Here is an 11,588-nt window from a genome sequence, read left to right as displayed (position 1 = left end):
CTAACTGGTTAGCAAGATGCTTCTGACAAACCGGCCACAACCAAAAACTTGTGAATCTTTCGGCACAACAATCCCACCCCCTTGATAAACGACCAATCACATTCACTTGTTCCACTCCTGTAAAGTCGTGCACCACTCAGGAGAATTCGGAAATGCAACGGTTAGAACAGCCGCTTCCCGACGACTTTAACGTCAATCTGATAATAATGGAGCTGTTTTGATCAGAAAAAATAGAACTACAAATCAGTTTAATGTTTTAAATCAATACTTTTAAAAGTTGTTGTTTGTATTTCTTAATAAGACTCCATAGAAATTAAATGACCCAACCAATCTTAGTGTTTGCTGGACCACTGAGTCGGATCATTGGTCAATCAACAGGACTAAGACTTGACCGTTTGCCAACAACTGGGCTGCTTCCAACTCATTTTAATGCTGTGCAGAGTAATAAATGAGCTCCACTGTAGCAGAAATTTTATTGCAAATTTACGCAACATACTATTAATGTTCTGTTTATGTAAAAAACAAACAAAACAAAAAAAAAACAAATTTTCTCTTGCTAAAACATCTATGCAATGAAAAATCACTGTTAGATTAACATGACAACTTATTACAAAAATTAAAAAGTAAAGATTGACCGATAAAGGATTTTTTAAAGGCTGGCGTCGGTCCAACCGATTGGGCTGATCCTTGAAACCGATGTCATTTTCTTTCCCTCCATTTAAATGGTCAGAATGAACCAATAATAAATGTTAAACAAGTCCCATTTTAAACAAGAGAGAGACATTTTTAAACAAACCAAAGAAAACATTAACAATGGAGGGCAAACGAAGGGAGCAGAAACACCTGAGCTTCAGTGTATGGCGTCTGAACGCAGTGATCAATCAGTTGTTCGGGTGGAAGCTGAAACAAGACGAACGCTAATAATAAACAAAAATATCCATCTCTATAATGACCATGAGAAAATAACAGATCATCTAAACAACGATGGAACTTTGTGATGAAAGTTGGACGAGACGCCCTAGCCCCGAAATCCCACCTCCTCCGTCACCCGTCACCGCCCCGCTGTTCCTCTCATCTTGCTCTGCTCTGATTTCCTCGAAGCTCGAGGAGAACATGAGCGATATTATCAAATTCATAGGAGCAAAACGTGGAAATGAACGCTTAATGTTTAACCCTTAATTTAATATGACATATAAAAAAAATCCCCATCAGCATCCAGCATATGTTCAGTTTCTGCCCCAATATTTTATTCTTGTTGTGGATTTTTCTAACAGGAATAATTAGGATCGAAATACTTTTTTATGAACTGTTTGTTCTCTACTTCAAAACTCAGCGTCTCTTCATCCATTCCTGCGATAAGAAATTTCTTTTGACTGGATTTGATTAAACTTTTAAACCTCTCGGTATAAAATAAATATTTTGATGGAGATGAGAAATCTGCTTCCTGGTATGTTGAAGTATCAATAGTTTGCATCCAATCTTTTAAATAAACGACTGTAGTTTTTTGTAATATATAAGAATTATGCTCTAATTTGTAGCTACCGATGCGTTGTTAGACTCGTTACTATATTTTAATTTAACAAACCGGATTTTCTTGACGTTCTTTTCCCTGTTTGGTGCAATTGGAAAATTGTTGATCTTGACCTGGCCAGACCAGAGCAAAAATAGCTTGGCTCCGTATTTTGATGGTGACGGATGGAGAAACTGTACGTGGACGATGACGTGCGGAGGAGTAGTGGTGGATGTGGAACAACTCTCTTTGATTAACATGACAGACAAGTAGTCCGCACGACGTACATGAGCGGAGCGGAGTGCTGACGGTTGCCTCTGCAACCGTCAAATCCGTCTCTCAAAAAATCCTGACTACGCATGGGGCGGTCGCAAACCTTCGAAGACCTGAAGCACAACTCCATTAACCGAACCCGTTCCTCTACGATGTGTAGCATTTCTAGATCCATCTCTGTGACCGTGATATCTTGCAGACGCGCCATTGTTGTTTTGGAAGATAAACACTCCTGCCGGTGCCGCCGAAGTTCTCACAAGTTCTTGAATAGACCGACTGTGCAGAAGCATAAGAGCAAAACTGGTTTGCGAACAGACCCAAGCGACATTTGATGTGTGCGGATACAGAAGTACATTCTGCACTTAAGGGCGGTGGTGACCTACAGTTATTCGACACAAATGCTTTCAATAGGGTTTGTATTTTCCAAAATTGAGCTCAAACAAACTTTATTGAATGCTTTTCTATTGATGAGAACTCAAAAGGACCAAAATACACTGATATTTATATTAATGGGTAGATAGATATTTATAAATAAAAAAAAAAGGATAAATAACAGCCAATTGATTCCAACAGCATTATATAATGCCTCCCCAGTATGGACACAATTTCAGTTTCATTCATTCATCCATCAATCCATCCAGAAGAATGTGGATTGGTAGATGGATGTTTTCCCTTTCAGCTACATGAGTGATCATCTTCCTACAAAAGCGGCAAAATCAAATTTAGAAATTAGTCTCACATATTGTTGAGAGACAAAGTCTATGTATTGATATCATTGATGGGGACATGTCAGCACCAGTCCTTCAGAAAGTTTAGTCAAATTAGTTCTGAACTTCTGACTGCCTCATCCTGATGCAAAAAATCTTAACTCAAAATCGTCCTTTGAGCAGTTATATTCATGATTAAAGAGATTAAAGTGATTTGGTGATGATTGGATCTATTTTCCAGGTGTTTTTTCTGGATTTGGAAGGAGCTGCAGTTATTTCTGTCTTTTTAAAACACAGACGGAGTCTCTTCAACCTTTCGGTTCATTTTTGGGTGTTTATTTTTTGAGCAGAGCTCGTGAAGCAGTCTAACTCCAGGTGCAGCAGACACCCCAGGTGAACGTTAACCGAAAACACCTGTAAGAATCAGCCCAGCTGTTTTCCACCGCCGCTGTCAGAGGTCTGTTCACAAGGCTCTAAATCTGCACCCAGATGTGAGGCTCTGCAGGGGGGGGGGGGTTGGTTCACGTCTTCCTTAGGAAGATTAATGCCTCTCTCAGCCAATCATACGGCACCAATAGGGATTCCCTGAGAAGTTAGGAGGAAAAAAGGCTAAATAAAAATAGCTCTGGCCCAATGAGTTCGGCCCACAGAGAGATGTATAAATAAATCAGAGAAATAAATAAAAGAGAAGGGAAACACATCCTGAGGGCATCCCCTAATGGCGTAGACAGCTCTGCCTCTCATCCCTCCCTCCCTCCCTCCATCTCCAACTCCAACCAATCATTCACACCATTTAAAGTTATTTGCTTGCAGTACCTCACCCCCCCCACCCCCACCTTTCCTCCTCGCCGACTCGACTCTCCTCACTTTCATTCTCTCGCATTAATGATCTCATTTCTCACTCTCCTTCCCCGAGGCCCAGAATGAGGTTAGCGCCACAGTCTGACCTATAAACACTGCCATGGAAACTGCAGCACGTTTCTGCGAGGCACCTCTTCACCGGGGCGGGAGGGAAGGCTAGGGCTCTCACCTTTATCTTAGCCAGAGGGCTATCACAAAAACTGACTCTTTACTTTCTACACAAATAGCTTCCCTCAGAATACTTTGGCCCTGTGAGCCATCCGTCACTTAAAGCGTCAGCCTCTTGGTGAGAGATCTCTCTAATCCCGTTGTTTTGATCAGAACCAGCTCCAGGAGCACAGAGTTAATTCTATAAAGATCCACCAGCTCAGTTTCCACCTCCACACAGACACTGAGATCCAACTTTTCCTAGGATTTCTTCTCCACTTTATGTTCAAACCTCCCTCTAGTAAACACTGAACTTTTAGGGAAACGCTTTACAGCGTTTTTTTATTTACATTTTTTCCCCAAACTTCTGTACATCAGGTGTAACGTGGTGTTAGCCTCTAAAAAAGGTGTCAAAGCTGACAGAATAACGAAAAAAAGACAATTAGAGAAGAAGAGATGCACCGAGGTAACAGCTGATCAGCACCAGACGATTGAGGCTCCATGAATGCACCATATCCGAGCTCTGCAAGGTGCATTAAGGCGGCACTCTTCAGCGTGACTCAAAGTCAAAAACAGTCAAAAACAGAAACTGTTATTTTCTTCCATTTTTCAAGATAAATCCTGCTGCTCAGTAATGCTGCGAGGGAGAGCCAGACTTCCAACAGAGAACAGGAAGGACAGAATTTTAAAAGGAGCTTTGATTTATACTATTGAGCATTTAGCCTCTGTTACAGAGCAGACTAGATTTAAAAAAGGGGAAAATAAAGGTTAGGAGGGACCAAAAAGATCTGCTGCTGTTAACCCCCAAACCTGAGGTGGGACATAAGCAACATAAAGCCACTTCATCAACATCACTAAGGGGAATCATTTCAGATTCTTAAAGGAAAAGTCCGGTCAAATTCAGAATTTAAACTTCTGAAAGTACTTTAAATATGAAATTCCATCCTGTTCAATAAATGATCAGTGTTTTTAATTAAGAGTAATTCTCATTTGAACGTGCTTTACTGGAGGCGTCCATGTTTGTCAAAGAACACTACTGCCACCTAATGGTTTGTGACGTCACGGTGCGGTATCGGCTGTTGATCAAGTCCCAGTGCTGTATCTGGTGTTTGTCACAACGCGCTATTATCCAAGTCATCCTGAAAACATTATTCTTCCAAATGTTGGCTACATATTACAAATTTTTTCTCTGGCCAGAAGTTCGATGGCAAATCCTCCCTCTTCAAGTTGGCGATCCAATGATAAACCCGTCTGTGGAGGATCAGGAATCAGAAAGGTGGAATAGCTTTTTCTTTCACTTTTACCCAATTTATTAACACATCCAGCTGCCATGCACGTGGGCATTGTCAGTTTAACTATAGCTAGGGTTGGGAATTGATAAGATTTTCCCAATTCCGATTCACTTATCAAATCTGTGAAACAATGAACTTGGTAAGTGCACGGTGACATTCGTCTACATTCGCCTGGGACATTCTATTTCCTCTGGGAAAACAGAAGGCAGTCTCGTCTCGTCACAATCATCCAAAAGACAATGGAGAAGGCATTCGTTTCATGAAAAAACATTGCTGTACAATTTCGGCAAACAAACTAATCTCCCCCTGATTTAAATAAACGAGCGTCACCTCTCCCTCGCTCCATGAAATGCGGAGCAACTTCCCAGCATGTTTAACAACCCCAAAGAGAGGTAGGAAACTGGTTTACTTCCAGATATAGCATATGATTTACAAGGAACCATATTAAGCATAGCCAGTGATATAAAACTAGCTACTTATCACCAGAGTTGCCTTCCATGCTGTCGTAACTTTAGCTTCTGTCCGGAAGCATCAAAAACACGGCATTAGTTAAAATGTATGCCATGTTGTGTGCGCAGGTGTTTCTGCATGTTGGATGCATTTCCTCTTGCGGATGTAATTGCCACTTTGCAATGATTGCAAAGCTCCTTGTTTCCATCTTTCTGTTCCTTAAAATGAAGCCAAACTTTCGAGCGCTTTGACCGTCTTAGTTTTGCTTTTCTAGATTTACGCCTGGTCACGTCATACTTGCTTACTGAATGTCGTATGCGAGACTTGCGTAAAAAACGTGATGTAAGTTGTGCTGCCCAGCGCAAGTCTCTGGTGCTGCTCGGAACTGTTAAGAGAATAGTGAAGCAAGCTGCCAAACGGTGCCATGGAAATGGAACACACGGAACCGGTTCTGAACAAGAACCGGTTTTTGATTTCCATCCCCAACTATAGCTCTGGTGAATTTCAATGGTGAAGTCCTCTGGATGTCTTCAATAATTGTTGTTGATTGCAGATGTGTCTAGTAGTTCCCATTGATTTTGCTTGTAAAGCGGGGAGAATGGCGCTAGGCTTACCGCATCGTGACGTCACTGCCGGAAGATTTCAGGAATGAGGTGCTACTATATTTGGGCAAAATTTGCCACTCCCAGACTCAGTGATCACAAGGAAAATTATTGTTTTTATTTTTTTACTGATTAATGCTAAACTATAATTATAGTATTAGTTTTAGGTATAGATAATGATCCATTGATTATTCCTCGCTAAACTGACTTTTCCTTTAAACTAACTGGTCTACTGACCAACAAACCCAAAGTAAGGCTGTGATGAGGGAGCATTCCAGATGGCTTCATTCCTGCCAGCAGCTAACCGGATCCGGATTCTGCTCGGCTCGCTGCTTATCAAATCATTTTATAATCTCTGATATGAAAATCCACCGAATATTAAAAGCGCTGTTTTGAAGCCGATACCACACATTTTACTTTGGACATCAAGAAGAGCCGACCGCAGCGCTGACATCACTTCTCTGCCTCTGTTAAGCACAATCAATGACCAAACAACGCGTAACAGAACGCCTTCTCTCAAACAAAAACAGAAACCACATGGAAACAGACATCGGCCCAGTTTTATCTATCGGACAGACACAGATATTATTATCAAAACACTCATCTCTACTTCCAACTAAACCAGACTAAACTCACTGTACCTGCTGTTTACCTGCTGACACAATGAGATGATCAGAAACCATCTGGAACCAAATTCCTAAAAATATCTGCCAGTTTTCAAAAGGAGAATAAAGGAGATAAAACCAGACCATTTTTGGCTCTAGGTGGCACCTTTCAGTCTCCATCTCCCAGGATCTGAACACAGAAACCTTCAGACAGCTCTCAGGGTAAACGTCTAGATTTTATACTGAATAAAGCTGCAAGCCAGACTCAAAGAATAGATCCGAGTCGGAGCGAATTTCTCACCGGCAGGCTGGACGGTCGGCCCTGCATGCTGTCTTCCTGGCCACTCTTGTTGGGCTGGTTGGAGGGAGGAGCGCTGGACTGGGAGCTGAAGGAGTCCTGGGAGAGCTCCTGGTGAGAAGAACAGACCACAGGTGAATTTCAGCTTAAAAAGAACAAAGTCTTAAGCCCCATTTACACTCCCCTTTTGAAACCGTGCTAACCAAGATAACTGATGAATGTAAATGGCCGGGAAAACTGAACCGGATCGTGCCAGACACAACCGAACCGCATTAAACTGATACTGATTCATCAGTAGGGCTCGGCACGGTTCAGTTCTGGCTCGGTTCTTAGAGAACAAAGAAAAAGCAGACCCCATCATCTCCTTACAGTCAGCCTACATAATCATGAAATTTCAGCCATTCATAAAAATAGTAGCTTCTCTACCATCCCAGATGATGATTCTCCTTAGCAGTGTGATGAACCTCAACATCTGTGGTCGTTTCCTGCATCTGTAAACCCTGATTAGACAATCGTTTTTTCGTATCCACTTCTCCGCAAACAACGAAATATCACAATTATAACCCAACGCCGCCATGTTGATTTGCTTGTTTCCCTCTAGAGAGCAGTAGTACCGTAGATTGTCACTAGGAGGCGAGGAAACCACGCTGACGTGGCGTGTAAATGGTCGTAAGGAACCAAGCTCGGCACGGTTACCTGATCTAAGCTCGGTCTGAACTCTGTAGGGATCGGTTTTCAGCGGGTAGTGAAAATGGGGCTTTAACCTGGATCTAAGGTGGAAGAATGGCTGGTTTTCTGGTGTGAAGGTTTTACCTGTGGAGGGGGTGGGAACCTCTGAAATGGAGATTGCTGCTGAGGCTGTGATTGCTGCTGCTGCTGGGGTTGCTGCAGGGGTGGAGTCTGGGAGTACGGCGACTGCTGGTTCTGCTGGCCGTGACCCGGGGGCTGCTGGGCCGCAGCGGACGGACCTCCCGGCTGTTGCGGTGGCCCTTGCTGCTGCTGTTGGCTCTGCTGCTGAGGTGTCTGACCCGGTCCGCCCGATTGTTGGTACCCGGGTTGTCCCTGAGGGCCCTGTTGACTCTGGGGACCAGGACCCTGTTGTTGCTGCTGCTGCTGCTGTTGAGGAGGAGAGACGTAAGGTGGCTGTCCTGAATGGGACTGTGGGGGCTGGCTATAGGGGGGCTGTCCTGCAGCGGGTCCATGGGGCCCTTGAGATTGTTGGTATGGGGGCCCTGGCTGCCCATGCTGGCCAGGAGGTTGAGAGGGGTGGCCCTGCTGAGTGTAGGGAGCAGCAGAGCCGCCCTGGGTGGGGCCAGAATATGAGGACTGCTGCTGGCCGGGGTGAGGGGGCGGGCCATGCTGACTGTAGTAGCCCTGGTTCTGTTGGCCGTAGGCTCCTGGACCCTGCTGTCCGTAGGCAGACATCTAGACAGGAAACAGGGGAACCGCTTAAAATCAAATCAACCTTCTGTCATCGGTTAAAGATTACGGGTTTAGGATTTCCCTCAGTGGGTTGGGGGAGTGGCATCATCGTGGTACCAGGGTGTTCTGATCCAAACGGGCTAGTTACTGTATCTCGAAAAGCCCTGAACTGTGAACCACTGGTCTCTTTTGGATCATTTATTTCGTTAAAAACAGACTTTAATTAATCTTTTGCTCCCCTGCAGTTTTAGTCGTTTTAAACAATTTTAATTGTTTTAGGGATCAAAATGCTGAACCAGAAAAGCTGCTTTAAAGACTCAGCAGGAGTCTGAAAAAGTTAAGGTAAGGCTCTAAATTATCTAGAGAATAGTTAGTAATTCTCAACACTACAAGTTAAATCCTTAACTTAGTTACCAGTTTGTTTTAAAAAAGGTAAAACTTTTTACACCAGATATAAACTTTTCTGTCACTACCTGATCTGTACTGGATGTTATGTAAAATGGATTATTTTATTGTATTTTATTATATTTTATTATAAAAAAAAAAACTGAAATGTTAGAACTGTAAATACAGTCATATGTTTATATTACTGTTGTAATGTATTTTTTACTGTTTTCAAGGCTGCACTTTAAAAAATGAAATTGTCTAGAGCTTTTCTTAATGACATTTCTTTTTGTTTACACTGGTGTGAACAAAATGACAAAATAAAATCTGTCTAAGTCTAAACCTTATGAGAAACCAAGAAACTTAAAGTATTTCCAGAGTTTCTTTTTTATTATCAGCAGCATGAAAACAAAACACTTTGATTCAGTGTTTTTACATGCATTTAACATCAGCATTATTATTTAATTCCTCAGTAAGTGAGGAACTTGTACTCTTGTATGTATAAGAATAAAGAAAGAGAGAAGAAAAGTGTCTTTTGTGAGAGGGATGGGGGAGGGGGGTTGTGAACTACTTGAGGATTCAAAGAAAATCGAGGATGGTAATAAAGAGCTGCGGCGCATTTAAAACAACATCAAGTGTCTGTATTGTATCAGAGCGGCGGAGGCTGTTTTCCTCTCTGCAGGGCACTTATCGAGTTCATGGTCAGACACCAGCCAGGCCAGTATGACATAATCACAGCGCACAATGGGCACGAGACCACCGGCGGCGGACGGGGAAGAAAAGCCTCCGCTCCGCGGGATTCCCTGCGTGCGTCTCTCAGTTCAGACGCCGTTCTGGCTGAGAAGTTCAACAAGGGTCTGCTTTCCTGGCTATGTGTCAGTAGCAAGAGCAAACTGGATGTTTACAGTGTTCAATTGGATGGAGGTGCTGCCCACTGTGCCTGACAGCGCAGCAGGAACCGTCTCCATCTTTTGATTTCATGTGTGAAAATAAGAGCCGACGGTGGAAACCTGATTGCTGCTGTATTTTTCATTGGTAGAGGCGATGGTTGCTCACTTTGAGGGGGAGCTGGCGCTCAAACATCCGCTGCTCTTTGCTTTGGAAGCTTTTAAAGGCCTTAAAATGCATCCAAAATCTGTTATAGAAATAACTTTTTATTAACTGATACAGGCTTGCAGTGACTGTATGGATCATGGCTTGCCCAACAGTTTTCAATTCCATTCAGTTTATATCTATAGCGCCAATTCACAACATCTCAGGTCAATTTACAGTTCATCAGAGCATCCAGTCAAATTGATTCAAAGTTTTCTATGGAAAACCAGTTGATTGCATCGACTCTTTGACTCGAAGGCAATCCCTCACACTAAGCATGCTTGTAGCGACAGTGGAGAGGAAAAAGTCCCTTTCAACAGGAAGAAACCTCCATCAGAACCAGGCTCAGTGTCATCTGCCGAGGCCGACTGGGGTTCAGGGAGACAGGTTAGACAGTTTTGGATAATTCCCTGCCATTATGTTGCCTGAACTTTTGTAATCTATGTGCATGTGTGTAATACATGAGAAAATGTAAACCCCTGTTAGCGAGAAGGGGCTTCAAAGATCCAAACATAATCTGAGTAGAGATCACTGTATCATAACAGCCAGATGCTGGTGAAGATTCTCAGTCATCCAGGTCAGTCATTCCGAAAAAGTAAAAAAAAAAATCCAGTGGACTTTGTTTACGAGTTTGAAGACGTTTTGCTTCCGATTCAGGAAGCTTTTCCAATAAAAAAAAAATAACAAATTTGATTTGAAAAAGCTTCTTGGATAGGAAGCGAAACATCTTCAAACATGGAAACAAAGTCCTGTGGATTGTTTCGCAACAGCCAGATCTTTTTTGGTACGAATGGAGCTGGTTTATCTAGCCTATCCACCAGAATACAACCAGCATCTCATTTTCCTTGCAAACATAAACCTTGAGCTTTAACGCCGTTTTTTTTTTCTTACATTAACTTTCTGACTTCAACTAGAAAGAAAGAAAAAAAAAATGCTGCCTATTGTCTTTGCCTCAAGGTTTGCTGATCATTAAATGTTTCAGGCATTGCCGTGCTTCACTACGCCGCCTTTAAAGCAATCCTGCGCTTGTCGCAGCTTTCTTTACTCCGGCTTGCCTTTCCAAACAGGCCGAGTGACCTTGGCGACACATCAAGAATTAGTTGATGATTATTTCAATAATTGATTAATCAGGTTAAATGGTTTAAGCCCTAGTGAAGTTAGTAGAAAAGTAAACAAATCCTTAAAGCGTTAGCAGGCTAAAGGATCAAAGGATAAAGGATAAATAACACAGATCTGTGTTATTTATTGTTAAGCAACAAACAATTTTTGAGCTGAAAAAAAACGTTCCAAACATCATTGGTTGATTCAAATTAAACATACAACCAGCTGCTAGAATAGGATCCTACTTAACCCTTTCAGTTAACCCCTTAAGAGCAGCCCCGCTACCGTGGCCAGCTGATGTTTATTCATTTATAGAAATGGCTAAATCCCAGTCACATGGTGTTTCATCCACATGCCTTCACATGGGTCTTTAAAATATCTAAAACATAATTACTACAAAATTATTCTTTTACAAATACTTTTTGTTTTATAGCTGTGTAAACAAATAAAATAAGATTTTATTTTCCACCTGAAATGTGTGCGGTGGTAGTGCAACAGCAGCTATTCATTTTTAGCCACACCCCCTAATGGCCGCCATCATTGGAAACCAGAGGCTCAAACCTTTCCAAGGAGGGGTGGGAGGTAATTGGGCGACCATTTCAGCTGATGTAACCGGCATGCGTTACATAACCTTGCTCTGTTATTCTTATTTTCTATTGTTATTATTGTGTGTCAATGGTAAATTTCAATGAAACAACGGCTAAATCTGCAGAGCAAAGGCTTGCCTTATGCAGAAGGTCTCTAATAATGTAAATCAGCATATTTATCTGACCAGATTACCTTCTATGAGGGGAAAGAATTCATTTTTGCATAATTTTTGCCATTGTGCCAAAATCCCAAAAGC

At 42.3% G+C, this 11,588-nt stretch overlaps 1 protein-coding gene across 3 annotated transcripts in view; it reads right to left on the bottom strand.

Moving 5' to 3' along the window:
• The window catches only part of LOC107089790 (AT-rich interactive domain-containing protein 1A-like), a 71,865-nt gene that overhangs the window by 26,275 nt on the left and 34,002 nt on the right, over positions 1 to 11,588 (bottom strand). For 2 of the 3 annotated variants that reach the window (XM_015382760.1, XM_015382758.1), the window contains exons 3-4: positions 7,559 to 8,170; positions 6,749 to 6,856 (exon numbers count right to left, since the gene is read on the bottom strand). In XM_015382760.1, coding sequence (XP_015238246.1) covers positions 6,749 to 6,856; positions 7,559 to 8,170 — 720 coding nt within the window. The remainder of the gene's footprint in view (positions 1 to 6,748; positions 6,857 to 7,558; positions 8,171 to 11,588) is intronic. The other variant, XM_015382759.1, reaches the window with a different exon arrangement.

Source organism: Cyprinodon variegatus, unplaced genomic scaffold (assembly GCF_000732505.1).
Source record: "Cyprinodon variegatus isolate N-32 unplaced genomic scaffold, C_variegatus-1.0 Scaffold265, whole genome shotgun sequence".
In the NCBI taxonomy this organism is placed as follows: Eukaryota; Metazoa; Chordata; class Actinopteri; order Cyprinodontiformes; family Cyprinodontidae; genus Cyprinodon; species Cyprinodon variegatus.
Note: the sequence above shows the minus strand (reverse complement) of the source record. Positions and strands in the feature narration are given on the sequence as shown.